This window comes from Gossypium hirsutum, chromosome A06 (assembly GCF_007990345.1).
Source record: "Gossypium hirsutum isolate 1008001.06 chromosome A06, Gossypium_hirsutum_v2.1, whole genome shotgun sequence".
Lineage (NCBI taxonomy): Eukaryota > Viridiplantae > Streptophyta > Magnoliopsida > Malvales > Malvaceae > Gossypium > Gossypium hirsutum.
Window position 1 is genome coordinate 71,936,465 of NC_053429.1, and position 26,270 is coordinate 71,962,734.

The 26,270-nt window shown below is 32.2% G+C and overlaps 1 protein-coding gene across 7 annotated transcripts; it reads right to left on the minus strand.

Moving 5' to 3' along the window:
• Positions 1 to 19,112: 19,112 nt before the first annotated feature.
• Positions 19,113 to 25,122, minus strand: LOC107929810 (uncharacterized). 7 transcript variants are annotated; one of them, XR_005928510.1, is made up of 6 exons: positions 24,936 to 25,032; positions 22,925 to 23,185; positions 22,009 to 22,160; positions 20,680 to 20,816; positions 20,160 to 20,314; positions 19,113 to 19,333 (listed from the first exon to the last, which is right to left on the minus strand). XR_005928510.1 is itself a non-coding variant. In XM_016861322.2 (5 exons), exons 2-4 carry the CDS (start codon positions 23,176 to 23,178, stop codon positions 20,812 to 20,814), a joined length of 411 nt encoding a protein of 136 aa, XP_016716811.1. In that variant the 5' UTR covers positions 23,179 to 23,185; positions 24,936 to 25,122; the 3' UTR covers positions 19,948 to 20,314; positions 20,680 to 20,811. The 7 variants fall into 7 exon arrangements, 1 of the variants encoding a protein (XP_016716811.1); XR_005928511.1 differs by having other exon boundaries at positions 22,925 to 23,086; positions 24,936 to 25,029; XR_001692902.2 differs by having other exon boundaries at positions 22,925 to 25,015.
• Between the last annotated feature and the right edge of the window lie 1,148 nt (positions 25,123 to 26,270).

Sequence of the window (26,270 nt, forward strand, 5' to 3'; positions counted from 1 at the left end):
AGATTCATCAAGGTTCGTTTGAATAATTTATTCACTATTTAATTCCATTCCTACTATTTTTAGTGATTTTCCAAATCTACATCACTGCTGCTGTCAGCATCTGCCTTTAAGGTAGACTTTACCTATTTCATAGTTTCCATGATTCAACTAGCCCTTTTAGCATAAATAGCACAAATTATGATAGTGATTAACCATTCCCATGGCCAATCCTTGTTAAGCATATCCATACCAAATGATTATAACATTATGCTCAAACATATATAAGCCATTTTCGCATGGCTATCCAAAATTATACAAATCCAAAGGGTCCATGACCCACAACAAAAAAGGTAGTCCTATACATGCCATTTCGAAGTTCAACCAAAATTGTACCAAAAGGGGGCTTTGATAGTGTGGGCGACTTCGACTTCAAAATCCCGAGTCCGATAGCTGAAGAACCAAAATCTATAAAACAGAGAATCAAAGAAACGGAGTAAGCATTAAATGCTTAGTAAGTTTTGAGCAAAGAATTTAGACACAACCAAAGTATAGCATTCATGTAGCTAAACGGATAATTTCATATGCACAAATTTTCAATATCATACTTACTTCACATTACCAACCCTTTTATTCATACACAAAGATCAACTTAGCCAAAGGCCGGTAGCTCATTTATCAACTGAGCGAATACTTATTTGTAAGGGCTCAACTAATTCAAAGCACATACGAAACATACCTCAATGCTGGGATGTTACAAGCGTATTAACTGAAATTTTTACAGCAAGATCGTTCATTCTCGAATCACGTACCTTCGGAATTTAACCAGATATAGCTACTCATTCAAATGCCTTCGGGACATAGCCCGGTTATAGTAACTCGCACAAATGCCTTCGGGACTTAACCCGGATTTAGTAACTCGCACCAATGCCTTCGGGCTTAGCCCGGAATTAGTATCTCGCACAAATGCCTTCGGATCTTAGTCCGGATATGGTCACTTAGCACAAAGCCTTCGGGACTTAGCCCGGACATCATTCGAATAACCATGCACATTTAACAATAAATCATGACACATTCGTATTTCATTTTCATTAGCAAAACTCAAACACAAGACACTTATCACTCTTGCCATTTCGGCTCAATAGCCACACACAAAGAGCACGATTTTGATTTGCTTAAAACATGATCTAATCAAATAATAATTTAAGCTCTATTACTCAAGAACTTACCTCGGATGTTGTCGAACGGTTTCGACGGCTATTCGACCACTTTTTCCTTCCCTTTATCGGATTTAGTTCCCCTTTGCTCTTGAGCTTAATTCAAACAAATTTAACTCATTAAAGTCTCATTTTGCTAGCTTATGGCCGAATATGACAAGGAGTTTGATAGGTCATATGGCCACCTTTTAGCTCAAATACACAATGGTCATACGCATTTTTAATCACATCAAGCAATTTAATACAATTCATTCGAACATCAAAAGAGAAGCTCAAGGTACTTAGCCCATATATACATTAGACACTAGAGTCACATATGTACGAAATCACGAATCGAATTCAACATACTAGCTAATATTTCCCCTTAGCCGAATTTTCTAAGTCAAGCTAAAGCCATCAATAGGCTACCTATGGCCGAACATACACATAACTTATGTACTTATTCATGTGGCCGAACATACATGTCTATGTTGGGGCCGATTGCATCACAACACCATACCATTTCAATTTTTGGTCATGGTTAAACAAAGAACTTAATGTCTCACTCAAAAATACTAAAAAGAAGATTCAAGAATCATCAATCCACCATCACATGCACCATTACAAAGCTTCACTTTTAGCATGCAAATGATATCAACACCAATCCACCTTGGCCGAATATCATCTCCATGACATAGTAAAGATTTGAACCATGGGCTATTTAGAACTCAAGCTAACTACTAAAACATGCATGCATCTCATGGAACATCATCGAACATACCTTAGTCTATCAAACCACCATAGCCGATTTCCTTAAAGCTCTTTTTCCTTCTTTTTCTTTCTCCTATTCGGCCAAGAACAACATGAGAGCTTTTCTCTTCTTTTTTTTTTGGTCATGCATGAGAATGATGAACACATTTTTTTCTCTTTGTTTTCTTCCTTCAATTTCTTATTAGTTTATTGCCTATGCTTCTTATTTTATTCTTCCATTAACACAACATGTTTCATGACATGTTTTGCCCATGCTTCTTATTTTATTTTTCCATTAACACAACATGTTTCATGACATGTTTTGCCCATCATCCCTTGTCATGGCCGGCCACTAGTACTTAAATGGGGGGGAAATTGACATGCAAGTCCACCCCTTTGGTTACATGCACTATTAGGCCACTTGCATTTGCCTAGCACATTTCTAAATTTTCTCACATAAGTCCTATCAACTAAATTCACATGCAATTAACTAAATCGAAGCTTAAAACTTTCACACATTTATAATCACATATTTTAGGCAATAATTATCACATTCAAATAATTTGGTGACTCGGTCTAGCGGTCCCGAGACCGCTTTCCGACTAGGGTCACTTTAGGGCTGTCACATGGGTGTACACAATTGTGATACTATCCTTGATTGGATTATCGACAATAGGGTGATAGTATATGGTTGTTAACCAAATAGTTCAAAAGCATGGGGTAGAAAGATAAGAATTGGCCATGTGTCTCCTATGCTATGAAATCATTAATATTTTGATATAAATATTTAGCAAGACGGTTAAACTAGTTAATTTATCGATTTAGCTCAAGAAGTTAAAGGTGGAGAGGCAAGCAAGGGCAAAGGAAAGAACATCGAGTAGCCGAGTTGGAATCGTTTTCCCCAACATAAGGTAAGTCACCAAGCATATATTTTGTATTGATCTAAATAGACATAATGTCTATGTAATTATGCCGAATGGAATGATAAATTTATATACATGTATGCATGTGGTGATGAAAGTGTTGAATGAAAAGAAAAGAGGTGAGATGTATTGAGTTGTTGATTTCGGCACTAAGTGTGCGGGTATAAACATTTATGATCATGAGATTGGCACTAAGTGTGCGGGTTTAAATTGTACAGCACTAAGTGTGCGAGTTTGATTATATAGCACTAAGTGTGCGAGTTGATTATATAGCACTGAGTGTGCGGACTTAATATATATTTTTGAATCACTATGGACACTAAGTGTGCGACATTATTGAGTTGATCACGGACAACGGATCGGGTAAGTACCTTGAGTTCATGGCTAATAGGCGCTATATTTATATTTGGAGTTGAGCTTGGTAAGTTTGAACCTATGTGACAATTATAATTGAAGTCACGTACATAAGATTTATCGTGGAATAGGTGAAAGGTCGTTTAGTTGTATGATTGTAACGAAAATAAAATGATGTATGAAAATGCCTCAAATATCCTATTGATTAGTATATGGAATGTGAATGCATGACTTGGTATGAGATTGAACCGATAGGTCTAAGGAACTATGGCATAGTTCGGTATGGATGGAGTAACTAGCCTCGTTCCATTTTGTTTCCTCTTGTGAAATGTTATTAATGGATGGTAGTGCATTGCTTATGACTTACTGAGTTATATACTCACTCGGTGTTTCCTTGTCACCTATTTTAGGTTTCTTGGACTCGTCTTTTTGCGTGCTCGGGACTGTCATCGAAGTCATCACACCGGCTAGCAACTTTTGGTATCTTCTTTTTAGTCGGTCTAGGAGAACATTTCGGCATGTATAGGCTAATATGTTTTGTTGAAATTTGGTATGTAAACTTTTAGCCATGCGAAAATGACATAAATGTTCGGTTGGATTTGGCTCTATAACGTTAGGTCGTAAGTCTTGGTAATTCGATTTTTATGCCATATGTCATGGTTGATTATTTTTGGTGTTAAAATTCATGATATGGCAATAGTGTAGTAGGGAGATGTTTGACAATGATTAGCCTTTGGCATGGCTAGTCATGATCATAATTTGTGATATGTATGATGAATTACTAGTTAGATCAAGGAGAAATCACGAAATAGGCATAGTTGCTTTAGTAACAGATGCTGGCAGCAGCAGTGACGTGAGATTGAAAAATCACTAAAAATAGTAGAAATGGAATTAATTAATGAATAAATTATGTAATTGAAGATCGATGAGTCTATTTTGATATAGAAGAAACAAAACGACCATATGAGCTGTATGTTAGGAGATAATTAAACTCTTGTGAAACAGGGCCAGAGTGATTTCTGGATCCCCTGTCCCGACTTTAGAAATTCACCCTAAATTAATCAGAGATAATTAGAAGTCATGCTTTATATGTATAGATTCCATTTTGAGTCTAGTTTCATTAGAAACCAACGGCATAAGTATTGGAGCTCTGTAAAGGGAGATATCTAAGTCGTAATGCACAAGGGTCAGAGTAGTCGAACCCAGGAACAGGGACGACTTTAACTAATAAACTGTACCAATTGGCCCGACCAAAAATTCTACAAAAATTCTACCATATATATATATGAGTCTAGTTCCGGGAAAAATTTATGGAACTGGATTTCGAGTTTCAGAACTCAAGATATGATTTTTAAAGTGACTAGTACGCAGATTGGCAGCTTGTCTGGGAAATTTTTAATAAGTGGTTTGAAGTCTGTTAACACCTCGTGTTCGACTCCGGCGACGGTCTCGGGTTCGGGGTGTTACATATTTATAATTATATAACATAACCAATTTGTTCATGCCACATTCAAAATCAACAACCAATCCTCAAGACTTTCATATAACAAAAATTATGTTCAACCATGATATACAACATGATAACCAAATAAACTTTAACTATAATCCAACCAATACCGAATTTAAACCTAATAATAAAGCCATTTTCAATGTATAAAACACTTACCAAAAAACATCATCCATCCATAGTACTTAACACTTTAATTGAAATGAATTTTTACCACATTCATGCATATCTCATTAAACATGATAACTAAGTACACATAAAACCAAGACTAAGCATAAATACTAAGCCATTTTCACATGGCTTTGTACAAAACCAAAATTCGTCGTTTCAAAACATGTTCCAGCCTATATATGTCATAAGTTTAAAAATTCAGTTTATAAAATACCGAAGGCGATCGATAGTGTGTTAGACTTTGCTGAAGATCCTCGAGCTTGTAACTTGAAACTAAAATCTATAAAACAGAGGTAAACATAAATACACAAAGTAAGCTAATTTAGCTTAGTAAGTCATAAGCAAATTTAATCATTCAAAAGAATAATCAAATCATTTAAAACAAGCCAAATTATAACATTATTGTTATACTTAATCTCAAACATATCATCTCATTTATTTATAACTTATACTTTTACATCAAGACTTTCATATAACAAAAATTATGTTCAACCATGATATACAACATGATAACCAAATAAACTTTAACTATAATCCAACCAATACCGAATTTAAACCTAATAATAAAGCCATTTTCAATGTATAAAACACTTACCAAAAAACATCATCCATCCATAGTACTTAACACTTTAATTGAAATGAATTTTTACCACATTCATGCATATCTCATTAAACATGATAACTAAGTACACATAAAACCAAGACTAAGCATAAATACTAAGCCATTTTCACATGGCTTTGTACAAAACCAAAATTCGTCGTTTCAAAACATGTTCCAGCCTATATATGTCATAAGTTTAAAAATTCAGTTTATAAAATACCGAAGGCGATCGATAGTGTGTTAGACTTTGCTGAAGATCCTCGAGCTTGTAACTTGAAACTAAAATCTATAAAACAGAGGTAAACATAAATACACAAAGTAAGCTAATTTAGCTTAGTAAGTCATAAGCAAATTTAATCATTCAAAAGAATAATCAAATCATTTAAAACAAGCCAAATTATAACATTATTGTTATACTTAATCTCAAACATATCATCTCATTTATTTATAACTTATACTTTTACACAAATAAGTTACCTTGGCCGAATGCTTATGTATCACACTTGGCATAATATCATTCAACTTTTCATTCCCAAAATGACATTATACCAAGTATGCTTACATTCAAATAAATATATACTCATGAATCAAAACTCAACTTCATATATATATATATATATATAGCCGAAACATACGTCTCATATCTACTCACATTCTTCACTTATATCTTACATATCTTATAATAGATATCAAGAAGCTTACTTAACTTGTTCCAATTACGTAATAAGCTAAACTCATGCTTGGTCATTTTAGCTCATTTAACGTATTTAATTTCCACATCAGCAGAAAGTCTTTTAAGCATAAACTTATAATAATTCACCAGCATAAAGCCTGCTAGGCCTAAGCATGTATTTCACACAGGTACAAGACCTGCTAGACTCAAAGTCTGATTTTTATACACCGGCAATAAGCCTGCTAGGCAATAAGCCCGATTAAATTCACCAGCACAAGGCTTGCTAGGCTCAAAGCCCGAATATCACTATTATAACATTGTCTCATAAACAATTCATATATCGAAACTTTCAGATATTCCAAAACAGCATATTAAACTAAGTTACATATAAAATTAATGATGTTTAATTGCTTAAATACTTACCTCAGACGATGAAAAATCTGTACAGATCGGCTAGTCGACAACTTTATTTTTCCCCAGATCTAAATCTGATTTTCTCTTTTATTGATCTAAATTATTATAAATTAAACTTATTAAATCAAATATTCAACCAAATTCATCCAAAAACACACAAATGGGAAAATTACACTTTTACCCTTGATATTTCACATTTTTCACAATTTTGTCCATATTGCATAAAACACAAAATATGCACAATCCCACAACAACATAGTTAGGCTGAATATTCCTTATACTCATACTAGTCCATATATTTCATTTATTTCACATTTTAGTCCTTTAATTTATTATTTTTTCAATTTAGCCCTAATTACTCAAATTCATTAAAAATTCCAATACAAAACATGTTAATCTAAAACATATATTTAATATTTCATCATCAAACATCACAAAACACAAATATTCATCAATGGCACAACTCAAAACATTCATCAAAATTAGAAATTCTAGCATGGGCCGGATAGTATTCAAAGCAACGATATCAAAAACGTAAAAATTATCAAAAATCGAAACCAAACTAACCTTGAATCAAGCTTGAGAAATGGTCGAATATCACCATTTCTTTTTATTTTCAGTCAAAGCATGCATATATGAACATCATTTTATTATTTATGTTATATTATAACATTTATATTATTTACATAATTACATATTTAACCTTTTAAAACTAATAACAAAAACATACATAATAACGATACATTCGGCAATCACATAGTCTAAAGGTTTATTTGCAACATAAATACATCAATTTATAAAGCCATTAACAAATTGGTCTTTATAAAATAAACTATCAATTTTTCAATTTACGTGATTAAACACTTTTATTAAATTAAGCACACAAATAATCAAATTTTCATACGAAACTTTCACACATGCAAATTCACATATAATAAACTTGAAAAATAATATTTAAATATTTTTCTGACTTGGATTCGTGGTCCCAAAACCACCGTTCTGATTAGGGTCTAAATCAGGCTGTTACAAGAACACATTTGTGAAGTCCACTCCTAGAATTTGACTGTAACCCTTTGCAACAAGCCTTGCTTTATATCTAGGTTCTTCAACTCCTTGAGTCCCTTCTTTCTTTTTAAACACCCATTTACAACGAATAGCCTTTTTACCTTTAGAAAGTTTCACAAGATCCCATGTTCTATTTTTGTGGAGTGATTCCATCTCCTCTTGCATAGCAAACATCCACTTTTCTGAGTCTTCACAGCTAACTGCCTCAGAATAATTAAATGGCTCTTGATTCGCATCTATATCTTCAGCCACATTTAAAGCTAAGCAACTAGATCAGCCTCAACATACTTCTTTGGTGATTTAATTTCTCTTATAATTTTGGCGATAGAGTATTGCGGTGAAGAAGCAACTCTATTCTCAATTTTTGTACTGGCTTAAGGAGTCAACTCAGTATTGATCTGATGCTCCGCCTGCTTTTGATTTTGTTTATTGGAAGAGTCTTTAAGAGATAAGTTAGAAAACATAGCAGATTCATCAAAAACAACATCTCTGCTAATCACAACTTTTCTATTTTTAGGACACCATAACTTATACCATTTTACACCAGCTTTATAACCAAGAAAAACACATTTAATGGATCTCGGTTCCAATTTTCCATTATCAACATGAGCATACGTAAGACACCCAAAAATCTTTAAATTAGAATAATATACAGGATTACCAGACCATACCTCTTGCGGAGTCTTTTTCTCAATAGCAACGGATGGGGATCAACGTTTTATTATTTAACCGAGATTATAAAATTATCAAATATTCATTTATCGAGGTTTTCCTAAATTTGTTAGCTAAACAGGAACATATTTAGAATGATCAGATATCTAATTTCAGTATTGATTGTGATAATAATCTATATTTTCGAAATTGAATTTGTATGCTGAACAATTCTAAGATTATAAAAGATATCTTACATGAGGTTCATAGCAGCGTCTATTTTATTTAAACCAGGCAACGAAAAAATGTATAATAACTTGAGTTAGAGTTATTGATGGCCGGAATAAAATGTGAAATTTCAGTGTTCGTACCGAGATGTGTAGTATGTTAATAGGTCAAAGTTGAATATCAAGTCTTGACTAAATTATTACCATATGTTATGATTTATGAGTAGGAATAGGAGAGAGTTACGATGGATTTTTTTATCTAGACTACTTTTGATGTCAAGAAAGAAAAACTTTATTTGAATCTTTATTATCAGACTAATGAAATCGGCTCATTCTATTCCAGTCAGAACAGATTACTTGTTTAAAAATCTAGTTGACTTGTTGTATCAGAGAATGACAGATTGCACAGAGTGCCATTGTATATCAATTATGATCAAGATCTAAGATCACTTCTAAAATTTTGGAGTAAACTTCACAAGGTTGTGGGTATTAAACTTAACTTCAGTACAACAGTTCAACCATAGTCAAATAGGTAGTCAGAACGGGTAATTTGGATTCTAGAAGATATGTTATAATATTGTATCATTGATTTAGAGGGTAGCTGGGAAAAATATTTGCTGTTGACTGAGTTTGATTATAATAACAAATATCAATCTAGTATTAAAATGACATCTTTTGAAGCTTTTAGGATCGAAATGTAAAACCCCGTTATACTGATCAGAATTGGGCGAGAACAAGCTAGTTGAGACAGATTTGCTTGGAAAATTAAAGATTCTGTGAGATTGCAGTACCCAAACTTATTCTAGGTAAGAAATTTCGAGGATCAAATTTCCTAAGGGGGAGAATTCGGGACCACAATTTCGACGAGTGTGTTCTTAAATAGCATTTATTAATAATTACAAGTTGATTATTGTGTTTTAATAAATTTGTATTTGGTAAATTTTGTTAATTAAACTGTTAACAATGGCTAAGTGGTTTTGTAACATCCCGAATTAGGTCCTAGTCAGAACAGTGGTTTCGAGACCATAAATTTGAAGTAGAAATAATTATTTTATGATTATTAGGAGGTCTATGATATGATTGCATGCTTGTGTGAAAATTTCATTGATAAAGTGTCCAATTTGACATTTAGGACTAAATTGCAAAAGTTGCAAAATGTGAGTTCTAGAAGCCTTAAGCATGAAATTGTCATGGATTATTAATTAGAGGTCCTTAAATAGCAAGTTTCCCAATTTCTATAGTTATGGAAAAAAATGGGCATGAATAGGAAAATTTTGAAAGAAAGGCCTTAAGGGCATTTTTGTCATTTGGTTAATAAAAGAATAAAAAGGGAAAATAAAGCCAAAATTTGTCCATCTTCTCCAACCCTTGACCGAAATTCTCAAGCTCTCCATAGCTAGGGTTTTGTCATCTTTCAAGCTTGATTGTAAGTACATCCTAACCCCGTTTTTAATGCTCTTTACATTTTTGAAATCCTCATAACCCGATTTACCTATTTCTACCATTATTTTAAAGTAGGGTTCATGTTTGAAATTTTACCCATGTATGACATGCATGTGTTTTGATGTTTAATGGAGGAATATGAATGTTTGATGTGTGGTTAAACATCTTTTACTAAGTGATTTCTAGTGAAAATGGCTAAAAATGACTTATTTGTAAAGTTTGTAAAATGGGTAGTAAGATGTATAATTTAATGAGAAATGTGGGCTTCTATGAGTATGTTATAAGTTCGGCTAGGCTTGGATAACAAAGAAAATGAACACATTTCATTTTACGAGCCTAGAGACTAATTTGGAAATATGTGAAAGTTTAGGGGCAAAACTATAATTCCACCTAAATATAGTTTTTGGACTAATTTGAATAATGTGATGATTAAATGAGTCAAATTTGATATTATAGATTAAGAAAAATGGAGTCCAAACCTAGACCGGGGAAAGAACAAGATTTTGGACTAAATCAAATTAATTGTCCATATTTTGTACCGAGGTAAGTTCATGTGTAAATAATGCAATGATATATCATGTTTGAATTTTTTATTTATGTATGAATCTCTATGTTTAATTATTATGACGAGTGTATGAACGGCTATTATTTATGAGCATGACATTGTGAATGTGAACAAGTTCGACAAATATGCGTTATCGAGAAAATCCCGTTTGAACCTTAGGAATAATTTAGGATACAATGTGACATGTCACTAGGAACTATGTGATTATGAGCTCATGAAATTATGTGTGTATTTGATTATGTGAATCAGGGTGCTAGTCTTGTATGTTCTACCAGTGGCTGGGTAGCCCGGCATGTGTTGCGGGTACCTATTAGCTTGTGTGAGTAGCCCGAGTAGTTACGTCTTGACTGTCAGCTTGTGTGAGTAGGCTCGTGATTAGCTCGAGGGAGAGCAACGTGTGATTGTGATATAAGGTAGCATGTGGCTACGTTTGAAGCACTATGTGCAAGTCTTCCGTGTATCCGATAGTATTCCGAGTGTTCAACGAGTAAACCTGTGATTCGATAAATAAGTCAATGATAAGGAAATATGACAAGGTGTTACGAGTTGGTACAGGTATGTACGAGAGACTCATATAAATGAGCTCGGTATGTGATGAACTTTTGGTAAGATTGAAAATGTGTAAGTTATGTCTACAAATTCAAGTTATGCCTACGAATTTATGATGACATATATGTAAACTATGTTATGTTAATGGTATATATATATGATTATAGTATTTATTTGCATGTGAACTTACTAAGCTTTATGCTTACTTTCTTCTCTTTTCCATTTTCTTATAGTATTGCCAAGCTAGCTCAGGGATCGAAAGACGCCAAAGACTCGATCACACTATCAATTGGATAATTGGGTATAGTTAGTTTCAACATTTTGAGTATGACATGTATAGGGACTTGGCCTTTTTGTTATATGTCATATTGGTCTAGCCAAATGTATTGGCTTATGGTAATATTTGATTCATTTTGTATATGGCCATGTGATATGGTTCATATTGATTATTTGGGTTGTAACCCTAATTAATTATACATGCATGCAATGTGTTATGCTTGATGTGGTTGCTTGTGGATGAAATGTGTGATGAATGCCATATATGCTAAATGAATGAATCTTGGATAATAAGTATGACCAAAGTTATGATATAATTAGGTAAATTGAAAGAGGTTTACCATGATGAATAATTATGAAATTATGGAAGCATGATGGTTTGGATAGGCAATATGTTGACATTACAAAGTCATGAATTAATCAAGTTTATGAGTATTTGAGTGACTAAATATACTATGTTGCATGCAATCAAAAATGTATGAGTGAATGAGCATTTAAGGGTGATTATATATATATACCATTCTTATTTCTTTATTTCAATTCTCAACTTTCACATAGGACATATCATTCAAATTTAGTTTTATCAGTAGATTTATTTCATTTATCCCTATTAACTTGACTCGGACTCGGCGGATACACGGATTCCAACGAACACACCAGTACGGCACAATGTGCCTTAACGGTACACAATATCTAATAAGTAATCAGTAATGGTAGCAGTAGCAGTAACAGTAACAGTAATAGTATTCAACACACAAAGTGCTGAATCTGTAACAATAACGGTAACAGTATTCGACACACAAAGTGTCGAATCGGTAACAGTAACAGTAACAATAGTCGGCACATAAGTGCCTGATCAGTAAGCTGGCAAAAACCCGTACTCTTCCATATCCTATGGTATGCCAACTATATCCGACTAGCCCGACTAGTTAATAGGGTATTTAAATCAATTTTCAGTATAATTTCCATTTCGATTCAATATTAATTATAATTTATTATTTTGATCAATTTTCACAGTAATAGAGTAATTCACTTCATTAGAAATTTTACAGTTCAATGCAATATACGTAACATTATTCAGTAATTTCACAATTCAATTCGGTACTCAAAACAATATTCAGAATTCAATAATTCAGTTCAGTATCAATCTCAATTTTAATACCCAATCAAAAATGTTATTATTTCATTAAATACTTACCTTAAAATACTTACCACATATTCATATTAAATTAAACACATATTAATTATAAAGCTTGAGTTATAGTGATACAAACTAGAATTCTCTTTGGATTTAATCCTCGACGATCTTTCCTTTTTCTTTTTGGGCCGATACTTCAAGCTCGATATTAGCTACGAACAATTAAAATAATTTCACAATTATTAGCATAACACAATTTAAATGCTGAAATTTTTATCTAACTTTTACTTTAATTCCACTTTAATCCCAACTAAACCTATATATTTTTCTTTCTCAATTCATACCTTTTTACTACTCAATTTCTTACCAAACTCACATCTAACTACTTAATTTTTATCATATTTTCATAATTTCGAATTTATTTCAATTTAATTCCTAAAACTCAAAACTTATAGCTTAGTTTACAATTCAATCCTTTATTCAATTCTAATCAAAATTTCTATCAAATAATCCCCCAATTCCATCATTTGTTCAACATAAACCCTACTCAAAAATCTATTAACTTTCAAATTTTCAACTTAAATTCAAGAGTATTTCACTCTAAGATTCCAAAAACATCAAATTTATAAGAAAAGGACTTGATTAAACTTACCAATTAAACTTCAAGCTTTAAAACCTTAATTTTCCCTTTCTTCTTTCTTTCCTTTTTCTTTCCTGTTCTGTTTCGAAATGTTCTCTGTTTCTACTTTACTTTATTTTATTTCATTTCTTTTAATCTTTTATTTTATTAAATTTATAATAATATTAATTATAAATATCTTATTTAATAACAAATATATATATTACAATTGGACACACATATATTTTACACTTGCCTATTATCATCACCATCCAATTGTCCTTATTTTATTTAGTTTATATAATTTAATATTTCAATATGATAAAAAACTTTTTATTAAATAAAAAGTAATTAAATAAATATATTACAAATGTATAAATATATGAATTACACTTGTATAATTTAATCACCATACATTTGTCTTTATTTTAATTTATTTTTAATAATAATAATAATAATCATAATTTAATAATATAAATTATAATTTAATAGAATAATAATAAATAATAAATATCTATATACTTAAATAAAAATAATTAATAATTAAATTATATATATTTACATAATTAAAATCTAAAAATATCTTAGATTTTAACATGTTTGTCGTCTCAACTTATGCTAAATGGCTTAATTCCCATTTTAGCCCTTTTTACTTTATTTTAATCTATAATTAGACTTTCACTGTTTATTCCATTTAATCCTTTTTGCTAATTACTCTAAATTAAGCTAAATTTACTTAATTAAAACCTAATTAGAACACCACTAGGCTCATAAATATTTTTAATAATTATTTTCGAACTTATTTCACTAAGACGGAGGCCCGATAACACACTTTTTCGGTGCCCACGAATTTTGGGTCGTTACAAATACACTGTAAATTATTCAATAATCAAACTCAAACATGCATATATGATATTATAAAACCATCCAAAATTAAAAATGTCCAATGTCCAAGTCCAATTTCAACCAAATTAAACTAAGTCCCAGAAGTCCTATAGTGCCTGATTAACATCTCTAAAACGTGTAACTAAATCTTTACCGAGCTTTAATCTCTTGGAACGCTCTTGCTCGACTCCTCAGCTCCTCAATCCCGTCAGTTAACTGCACGAATGTGAGGGTGTGAGCTTAAAAAGCTCAGTGAATGTTAATAAAACGATGAGTAAATTAACATCCAAATCTTACTTAAATCGAAACCAATCAAAAACTAATTTTCAGTCACAATATCAACCCATAATAGTTCAATGCCATATGCTCAACTATATATCAAAAATCATAATTAATCATGGCATATAATCATTAATTTAGCACATAACATTCCATACATTTATATTTGCATATACAATCATGGCTTAATCGAGTGATCATACATCAGATAAACGGATCTCCTTACTCCCAATTAGAATCAAAATCAATCTCGGATTGAGCAGGCCGAGGCCACATGCTCCCTTATATCGCCTCAAATCAGTCCTTTTGAGTGGAGACCCAAGCTCAACACTCCCTTATCTACTCCAAATCAGTCCACCTAGAGCCTCATTGCTCACAAATAACATATCAATGTGGTGAGTACTCACAAATCCTATGGCATGCCAACTATATCCAATGGATCCACCATGCTATAATGCCAATATAATCAATCAATCATAACATAATTTTAGTCAATAATGTGCTCAATTTAAAGTGTCAAAATGTATATTGAATCATGTAACATAGCCATTTTAACATCAAATTAAATCTAGCATACCAATTACCTATTTTTAATGTTCATTTATCAATTGAAATATCAACATACCATGAACCAAAAACTCTAGCATACTTGCTTAGTTCATCATTATAATCAATTAAATCAAGCACATAAAATCACTAGATGCTCACTTACCAACACTAGACAAAAATTTCATCACTTAAACATATATCAGTAATCTTGCAAAATTAACCAACCAAAACTCAATTAAATATTTGCAATCAATAATTAATCATCCAATTAAGCATAAGTGAGTCAATTTACCAAATCGCCCTTTAATAACACTCACCGCACAACTAACTCAATCACAACCAAGTGATCAACCAAGCAAATCCAAACTTCAATTTCGATTAGCTCGACCCTCTTCAAGATTTGGAGCTTCAACAGAGATAAAATGGATATTACCACCTTTCAAAAGATATAATAAACACAAATTTTCATAAATTAGGCTACACGAAATTCTCACTCAAAGTTACCTTACTGGATTTGTATCATCAAGCCGAAAACTCGATTCCTCACAAAATGGATCACTCTAGCCCTCCTAATGACTTCCAAACATCAATACTAGACCAAATAAACATATACTAAGCATCAATTTCACAAAAATCCGATAAATCGGTTCATGAAGATAATGAAATGCGAATTTCTTTAAATTACCTTACAAAACATGTTTAATCTTGATAAATAAGATCTTCTAATAGATCCATTTTGAGTTGGAACATCTATTGATTTGTGGATTTCCTCTCAAAATTCATGATCCACCATTAAAGCACCTGAAGCTTTTGAAGAAGATGACATTGATAAAAAAAATCATGTAATTATCACTCAAATAATGTAAATATACTTCTAATCATCATAAAAATAAGTTTAGAAATAATAATTACCTTTGATTCGTTCTAAATCCTTTGATTGAAAATTTTGATTTAAAAATCTTGAGAAATTTTAGAATATTTTTGGCTACTTTTGTGAATAATTTCGAGTGAAAAGAGAGAGTATTTTGAGAAGAAAATTTATTGAATCTATTCTTTAATGATAGATCTTTAAAACCATGCAAAGAAAACAATTTTTATAGCTCTCTGATCTGATGTAAATGGTGTGAAAAGTGGGCTAGATGCATTATGTTTAAAACTGAAATAACCTACCAGAAATTTAAAAATTAGGAAATTTGCCCAATGGTCACTCTCACATTTTCGTTACTTTACCAATTGATCCTTTCCCTCCAAAATTCTGAATTTAAAGGTTTATTTGCCAAATAAATACTCCAAAACTTCCCTTATTTTACAATTAGATTCAATTTAATTAATATTTAAATTTAACTCAAATTAACTCCCAATAAAAATTATTTTAAAATTATTTTTCAACCCAAATTAATTATTTTCACTAATAATTATTGAATTACATCAAAATTAAATTTTCAAAAATATTTTTATTTTTCCGGATTATTGTTTAATCAATTTTAGATGAAATTGACCTCCAAAATTAAATTAAAATTACTGTTAACCCGATAAATTCCTAAATTCATGATCAGAACCTAAAAAATATACCCGAAACTACTAGACCCGGTTTAGGGATATTACATATATGATATGAATGTGAATCATGGCCCATATGAACCTTATGAATGTTTAGGATACAAATGACATGTCATTAGGGTTATGTACTGTTTCAGGTGTTGGTCTTGGATGCCCTACCGATTGCTAAGGTCTTACATTTGTTGCGAATTCTCCACAGCTCGTGTGAGAAACATCATGTAGCCTAACATCTCAACCCACAACTCATGTGAGCAAACCCATTTCATAGCTCGTGTAAGCAATTATAGTTGCAGCTCGCGTGAGCAAGTATCCGACATTATTTCATTTGGTTAACCAAGTGTTAAATGTATAAAATGAAATAGATATAAGAAATTGTTATATGAAATGGATATATGAAATGGTTATATGAATCGATTATATGAAAATAGATATACAGAATGATTTTATGAATCGATTATATGGAAATAGTTATATGAAGTGTTTTTATGAAATGTTTATTTGGATATAGATATGTAAAAAGGGACATTTGAAATGAATATTTGAAATGAAGATGTGAAATGTTAAATGAGTAGATGAGGAATAAAGAGTATATCAAATGTGTTTAATTGTATATGTTTATTGACAAGAAGAAGTTACACGTTTTTGTATATGTTAATTTACTAACCTTGTGAAACTTGTGATGTGTATTGGCAATTAAATGAATTCGTGACCTTGGTTATGATTTTTTATTGTGAAAGGTTTAAGTTAAGTCCTTTATGATAAGTTAAAGTTTACACTCAATGTGAACTTACTAAGCTTTAAGCAAGCTTACCTCGTTTTGGTTTTTCTTCCTAATATTTCGTCAGATTGAGCTGTCGATTGGATTGCTTTTGGAGATCACACTATCCAACAATTTAATCAGTAACTAATTATTCATTTTGATCCAATTATAAGTGGCATGTAAATAGGGCTTTGGTATATATATGTTATGATCATTTGGTTATGTTTTGTGCCATTCAAAATATGTATTATGTGTTTGATGTATGTTTAATGGTATTTTGGTTGGTTTGGTATTTGATAGCATAAAAGTGTGTTTGAAATATAATGCATTGATGGATTGTTGAATTGGTGCATACATGATAGGTTAATTGATGAAATTCAAGTAATGATTTTGGTATTTGGTGATTTATGTTGATTTGGTGAATGTATAAGCATGGAAAGCTAATTTGTTTAGGTTTAAATGGTTGATGTTTATGTTTGAATTGTGGTGCCAATGAAGGCATATTGATTAGGCACATAGGTTGATTGTGAAATGGTATATCTTGGCATGTTTTGGCACATTTTGAATAGGTTTAGTGTTGATTAATGCATGGCCTCGAACCTAAGTTTTTGTATCTGAATTGGCTTGTGTTTGAAGGTGAATTTAGGCACATACGGTCTACCACATGGCTATGTGCTCTGCACGATTGTATGACACGGTCATGTGCTATGTTTGATTTTAGGTGTAGGATGTTCCACATGGTCATAGATTGTTATACAGCCTGGCGAGACGGTCATGTAACCCTATTTTTTTCACAACATTGAATTGTACACAGTTTGAGGACACGGGCATGTAGTGTAGTACCACACGGCCGTATGACCCCTATTTGCTATTTTTTTCCATATTTTTCTGTTTAGTTTCAAATTAGTCACTACTTGTTTCTAACTTTATTTTAGGGTTCTGAAAGCTCAATTTAAGGCTCGTTTTTGTATGTATGCTATGAATGATAAATAATTATTAATCTATGATGATTAAATAATTTTTTGTATTGCGAATATGTATAATCAAACTTGTTTGTTGTCGTAATATCCTGTAGCTCTAATTTGATGACAGAGACAAATTAGAAGTGTTACATTGTTTTTCTAGCAACGAATATGTCATTCCATAACTTGGACTAAGCGACCGGGTCAGGTATAGGGTGTTACACTAACTCTCCAATTACACCCATTCTTGTACTTCCAACACTCGCTAACATATAAAATTGGTAAAGATATCACAACTTTGTAATCAACTCAAGCTTTGGCAATATAGTGCTTGATGGCTACCATAGCTGCATCCTTCAATGGAAATTGTGCCCCTACATAGATCTTTGGAATTTGCAACTAAACTCATCATATAGCTCAACAATATGTCAAGGTATTCTAAAAATTCCAAGGCCTTAATTTCATTTATGTTAAATTTGTAAATGTGTGATGGAGATTCGTGGAGACGAAGAATGATAAGACCTCCTTCAGCTTCTGGCAAGTTTGCAACATTATTGCCATCAACGTAATTGTCGAAATCAAAATCATCATCATCTTCTTCTTCCTTGTTAACGTTGTGAATACCTTCAGTCTAAAGATCACCAAATTCATTAATGTCTTCTTATTCATTTGAAAATTTGTAGTACTCGTCATCCACATTAAAATTAATAGGAATCAACAATGTTGATGGTGCAACATATTGTTATAGATCCTTTAAAGCTTCGTTCGAGTTAAGATCCAACCCGCATACGAAAAATCATCTTCCCATTGGCATAGATGATGACTTTGCATACGGGTTCCCTACCGCATATAGTTCACGTATAACTGGAGAAATATTAACAACATGCATGGATGAACTCAGAATATCACCTACTCCGCAACCTTGCTTGCATCATACACTCAACTACTCTATTGCACCATTTTCAGTTGAAAAATGGGTTGATATTCTAGTCTGGACATCATCATCAAAAGTTCAAGTATGCTACAAATGGTGGATTGGAGAACATTTTAAATCTACACACTAGTCTAAGAAGTGTCGAGTTGTGATTTTTTAATTGATCTGTTAGCTCATCAAATTTAACAATTGTATTGAAACATGTAGACGCCTTGATTGAAAAACAACGCCAACTTTAATGTTACAAATTTCTTCATTATAATAGATTGCTACAAAGGATTTGATGTACATTTTCAAACCTAAAACCTGCAAAAAAAATAGTAATAAATTAATATAAATTGACAATACTTAATATAATATAAAAACTTCTATTAAAAGTTAACCATATTTAATATTCTTAAAATTAAATAAATGATTAATATAAAATTAGGGTTGTCAAAATAAGGTGGAGTGGGGTAGTGGGCCCGAAAAATTAACTATCTTCCTTTTTTCTTTTTCTACTTGGTTGAAAACTATTTATATATTTTGAAGCAAGGTAGAGGGTAGACTTTAAAGGGTGTACAGGAATAAGGGTTTTAAAATTTAATTTTATAGACCATCCTTCAACCACCACTGAAACACTGACATTAATTGAGCCAACACTATTAAATTTAACCTTGGCTGGCTGATTTTAGGATCCTAATTTCACCGTTAAAAGCATAAAAACAACTACTCAACCGCTTGGCTGACATGGCAATAAGTCGCCTATTGAGTAACCTAATTTTTTTATAATAAATTTGTTGAATAGGCGATTTACCTTCTTATTATAGAAACCAGTGTACCTTTGTAATTAAATTTGACAGAACATTACCTTTGATTTTTTTTTTGTCATTATATTTATACAAGTTACCCGAAAAATAGCCAAGAAAATAACACAAATATTAGAACGTTTTAATGTATCAAAAATTTATTATAAATATAAAATAACTTAAAACACAATTATGGCATGACAAAATACATGAATACAACACGGATATACAAATTGCCAAAGACTAAAACTAAACACCTATGTTCACATGAAAGCATTGGTTCCCTAATTAAGGAGGATGGATTATGCACTTTTGGTATACATTTGAAAAATTAGAATCCTAACCATGCAGATGGAATCGGTTGAAACTTGTTCTTCGCTATTGCCAGAACATCATAGTAATCTGCCGGATCGAAGCAGTCGCGGAAATCTGTGAAGAGCTTCTCGAACACCCTCCATTGTACTTTGATTGATCTAGAGTACGGGAACGGAAGAAAAACCTGTGTAAGACGAATAGTGTGCATCAGAAAAAAAATAGCACACTGGCATGTCAGTTTCAAAGTAAAGCGGATGAAATTTCAAACACGTGTGTTACTGTCAAAAGATCGTTTTAACCCAAACTGCAGAGCAGACCCTATATCATCATCAGATTTCTCTTTTCATTCCCCATCTTGGTTTGTTCTTATACGGATGATACAGAAGTTATAAAAATGCAATTTTGATGCTATGAATAGGTTGCTCTTTCTTGTTCAAAATGCGACTTCTTGTTGTGACATGCAGACGTGTGTGTGTGCACGCGTGCGTGCGTGTGCACATGCTTATCTTATATACAATAAACACAAAAAGGTGCGGAATGGCAGCTTACGTCCCCCTCAAGAGCAAGGCGCTTAAGTAAAAGAAATGTGTGCTGGTTTTCGTCCAAATTGTCAAGAACAGCCAGCCAAATCTGCGAAGCAAGCTCATGGGCGACATCTCTTGATTTACCACAAGTGATAAATTAATCTGCTAAAACAGACGGAAAATGAGAACTAGTAATGGACTAGAGTTTTTTGTCATTTCAGAAATAATAGATTTGTATTACTATAATCATAAACATGACAAGAAAAGATGAAAAAGATCATAGCAGTCTAAATACACAAATTGCAGTTTCAAAGTAGGATTATTGGATACCAGAAACATAAATGCTTTATCTGATTTTAAGGTAAAAACAATTGCATCACAGGAGAGATCCTCTCTCTCTCTCTCTCTCTCTCTCTCTCTCTCTCTCTCTCTCTCTCTCTCTCTCTCTCTCTCTCTCTCTCTTCTCTTTTTTTTTTTTTTTTTTTTGAAATACCATGTCTAACAGTGATGTCCAATACATTTTGAAACATGGATATGGAGATATGATCCTCCAAGGATCCTCTAAATACATGAAAAACTTTTAAAATTTTGAGTATATTCATGCCAAACACATACCCACACCCACACTGGTGCCCAAGTCCAACAAAAATAGGGAGAGATACTCAATATGCAACTTTCATGAACGAGGATGTAAATGAGACACCTATTCTCGCAAGCTCAGTCATTCTCAAGTCGAGCTCAAGCTATCGAACAAGCCGGATTCAAGTATCTTAGTGCTTGGCTCGAGTTTATGCATAAATAATCAATTTTGAAGTTGAGCATGGAAATTGAGCCCATTTTTCACTAGGTAAACGAGCTTAATGGAGGTAGCTCAAGCAATTCAGTTTTCATCTCGAATTGAGCTCAAACTTTAAAAATGAAACTCAATCGAGCTTTGAGTCCGATATTTCAAATTGAGCTTGAGCTTCTTACAGCTTTAGCTTGACTCAGCTTAATTACACCCCTAATCATGAATACATGGTTCAACCTATTTCTTACCACAAAAATTAAAGGGATTAATCATGGAAATAAAGAAGAAACGAGTAATACAGCAGGTAAATTATTATTATACAGCCATTTGTAATAAGTAATTGTTTCTTAACAGTTAAAATGGAACAAAGAATCAAAAATATTGAGGCATTTATAGAACGATGCAACATTCTTATATCAGAAAGTAGAAATTTAACAAAGTTGCATATGAATGATAAAAAGGAAATCTATATTGCCTTTCTCCTTGACATAAAGAATTCAACATTGATTTAATGAAACTTAAAAAAGTTGTAAGCACAAAACTGGAAGAGGATGGAAGTCGTACCGATTATGGTTCCATGAAGTATCCCGGAAGGAGGTGGCATATTTGAAAGTTCAAGCTGCTCTTTCAAAAATAAATATGTGAGGCCTAAAATCTCATCTATCTCATCGTCTAGTGCAAAGATATGTTTACCAACATATAAAGCTGCAAATCTCCTGAAGATTAGGCAATAATCAAAGTTAAACTTAACAACAATGATGAGAACGAAACAATTTTGAAATAACGTAAGCAATAAGCTATAATGTGATAAGAACTATGTTACTTAGAAATCGGGTGTGAATGTTGGATAAGGATGTATGTCTATGATTGAGTTTTTCTAAGTTTTTCATGTATTTGAAGGGTTCCTTAATATGTGCTGGAGATGGGTGTTAGATACAGACACTTCAAGTAAAATGAAGAGTCGGAGCAACATAGGATTGCACTGCAAAACCTAATCATGGGATGTTCAGAAGATCATAGGAGAACAAGTAAATTAACCTTGAATGTTTTACTAAGGAATCATCGCCTTTTGATACCCAAATTATTTAAAAGCATCTCCAAAAAATTTATACTTGAGATACTTAAAAAGAAGTCAAATACAACAACACTGTAGTCAGCTCAGTACATATTTTCTTCAGGATCTCACTAGACAAGTGATAGACTGCTTTTATCTTTTCTATACCTCCTCAAATCATTTGCAAAACATAAACTTGAGAAGAAGTAAGCCTGCGATGTTTCAGTTAAAAAGTTTTGACAACATACTAATCTTTGTTAAGTAAAAACCAGAAATACTGAGAAGTTAAGTTTCATTGAACACATTATAAACCAGAAAATACAGAGTAATGCAAGGAAGGATTAACCTTAGTTCAGGAGGAATAGAAAGAAGGGGAAAAGCAGAAAAAGCATAAGCACAAAAAACCACACTGCAAATTTATTCAACCTTTTGCTTAGACCTTGAGGAATAGGTCCAGGCCACCTTTTAGCTTGGCTAGCTGACGGAAATGTCCTCATTAGAGCAGCTTGCCACAAGCATTCTCCGAGAAACAAGCTGGCCCACTGTTTTTTGACACAAGATATTTGAGCCCACTCTGAAACTGGCAGTCTGATGAAAATTTCAATTAGGAGATGATCAGGAAGCCTTCCAAATGAATTATCAACCAATATTAGAGTGTCACTATCCCTATTATCGGTCATTACAGTTCTGCAAAGCAAAAGTCAACTTCTAGCAATTAATTTTCCAAAAAAAAGTAGGACCACGGACAGCGAATGAAGTGGAATAGTGTTCATAATAAAATGTCATTAGCTAACATTTCCACTGGAAGTCAGAAGTCTGAAAAACATTATTCTTGATGGCAACATAAGAGAGAAAGTAGAGTCCCGGTTTAATAATACCATGTTAAGTTATGTTGATTCGACTTTTCAGTTTTCTTGAAGTAGTCGTCCCCAAAGCCCATTTTATATGCATTTTCACACAATGGTACAGAGATACACGAAAAGAACTTAAAGAAAAATTGAACATATATGATTGTATATGTGGGACAGATACCCACATCTGACACTCACTCATAGATGTTACGATTAGCCCCACCGAACTTAAATAAGCAGAAAAAGGGAAATGATATTAACCATTAGAGTGCAAGTATAATAAAAAAATCCCTTCAAAACTAGTAAGAACAAGTTTAGATTATGAGAGACTTACAAGAGCCAGTAAAAGGGGAAAAAAATAATTAACTGCAGACATAGAAGCACAATAGTTGTATCTACACCAGGGCCCCACGAAACTAAGACACCCTCAATCAACGAGGGAAGCACTAAGCTACTATTGCCACGGATTTTCAACCAGCATCTCTGATTAAGATATCTTAACCAAATCATTTATACTGAAATAAGTTTCACTCATCAGAGCTTATTAGACTGAACTAGCTGACAATCATGTTGCCAAACCCATCAAGTAATTGCATGCAAATTTGATGCGTCCAATCTATTTTCCAAGTATATGAAGGAACTTGAATCTCAGAGTTCAGTCCATGATGGACCAATAGGTTTGTTAATGAAGCAACGAAACAGAAACCTTATTGGGTTCGAATCCGTAAACATTCTACAAGAAAACAACTAACATGGGGAAAACTAACATATTTCACAATTAAATGTTCCCACAATTCTCTATTCCTTGAAATTCAGAGTACCTAAGAAGAAAACAACATGTGATTAATGATGAGTAGATTGAACTAGAATGAACCGTTTTATGAAGATAGGGACCTAACAAAGCGATTAAAACATGACCAACTCCTTTGATTTAATCTGAAAGCATTCTAATTTGAACAATGAGTAAACCAAAAAGCGTGATGACTGTAAGCAAAGAAACGGTAATTTGCTTTTTGGCTGAGAGTTAGCACCGATTGAATTTTATACAGTAAACAAAACAATCAAATTCAATCTTACTCAAAAAAAATAAAAGTTCAAAAGGAAACGTGGAAATTGAGATAACGAAGAAAGAATCTTGATGACAAGTAAAATCTCATCAATATTAAAAATTAAAAAAAAAACTCTAATACAAAATCAGTCACATGTTAACGATGGTAGTAAAAATTAATAAAATTAAAAAGAAATTAACACAAACCCATTATCTGAAAATCAAACTTTAGGAAATCACAACTGAGTCGAATTATGATTAAAAAGAAACAAAACCCAACTTTTTGTTTCGATCAGTACCCATCAAAAACCAAAATTTAGCCCCGCAACCATAAGTTCACCAATAAAAACCAGAAAATAAAGGAAATTAAGAACTATAATAACTAAGAAATGCAAGTAGAAAGAAGAATGGGGAGTTGAGTTCATTGCACTAAATAACTAATACTACCATTTAGTACATAAAAATAGTGTATAACAATTATTACACAGAAGAACTTTATTGCATGAGAGATGAAAAGGAATTAAAAAAGAAAAATCACATGGGTTGGCTGTGCTTCAAGTCTTCAGCTGAAGAACACAATGGGTTGAAACTTTGAAGAGAAAGAGATGCTGACTTCAAACCTCAAATAGAAAAAAATAATAATAATAAAATAAAAAATTAAAAAGTAAAAAAAAAAACATTTGCAAACAAAATTACCGAAATGGACTAATTAAAGAATTATTTACGAAAAAGGATAAGTTTTGATAAAACGCGCCTATATAGCTGCATTTCAAGGGGAAAAATTTAGTAAAGCGCATTCTTCGGAGCGCTTTGTGCCATGTCAACAAATTGTGCCTACGTGGACGCGTTTTGTTGACGTGGCACAAAGCACTCCCCAAGGGCGCGCTTTGCTCCGTATTTTTATATTTAAGGATATTTACATGTTTAGTCCTTAAAATTTTTTAGAGTTTTTAAGGTTAGGGTTTTACTAAAATATGTTAGGGTTTAATGGTTATTTTTTTTAAAACAGGTTAGAGTTTAAAGTTTTAGTTGATTTTTAAAATAAATCAGGATTTAATATTATTGTATAAAAATTATTTAAATTAGGGTTTATGATTTTTAAATGAATTAAATAAATTAGGGTTTAGAGGTTTAAATAAATAAAATTAAGGTTTTAAATAAATTAAACTAGGGTTTATGGTGTTTAAATAAATTAATTGAATTAGGATTCTAGGATTCTAGGGTTTTAAATAAATTAAATTAGGGTTTAGGGTATAAGATTAAAATTAATTAAATTAGGGTTTGGTCTTTTTTAAATAACATTGTGTTTATTTTTTAACAAAATTGACTATTTTGACCCTAAAAAATGATTTTGAGAAGACGTTTTTGAACAAATAGTGTCAAAAACGCTTCAAGAAGGATGCACTGTTAGCAAATTTATAGAAAAAAGCTCCCGCGTGGACGCTCTTTTTCTACAGTAGTTCTTGAAAGAATAATTTTGAGAAGACGTTTCTGAACAAATAGTGTCAAAAACGCTTCAAGAATGATGCACTGTCAGCAAAATTTCTGAAAAAAGCTCCCACGTGGACGCCTTTTTTCTACAATAGTTCCTAAAAAATAATTTTGAGAAAACGTTTCTGAACAAATAGTGTCAAAAACGCTTCAAGCAGGATGCAGTGTCAGCAAAATTTCTGAAAAAAGCTCCCACGTGGACACTCTTTTTCTACAGTAGTTCATGCTTGGCCTTAGGCTATAAACGAGGCAAATATCATTCTCAGGTTGCATAAGTTACAGCAAGAAAAATTAGAGAGGCTAAGTAGAATAGAAATTAAAGATGAGTGAACGTATTAGTGCTGTTATTTACTATAATGGTGAAGTCCGTGACACCAAGAAC

Excerpts from the sequence above, each read along its gene's own strand:
- LOC107929810 (XM_016861322.2), bottom strand. The coding sequence starts at position 23,178 with ATGACCGATAATAGGGATAGTGACACTCTAATATTGGTTGATAATTCA. Across the intron at positions 22,161-22,924 it reads CCTCAAGGTCTAAGCAAAAG|GAGATTTGCAGCTTTATATG; the intron begins GTTGAATAAATT and ends CCTAATCTTCAG.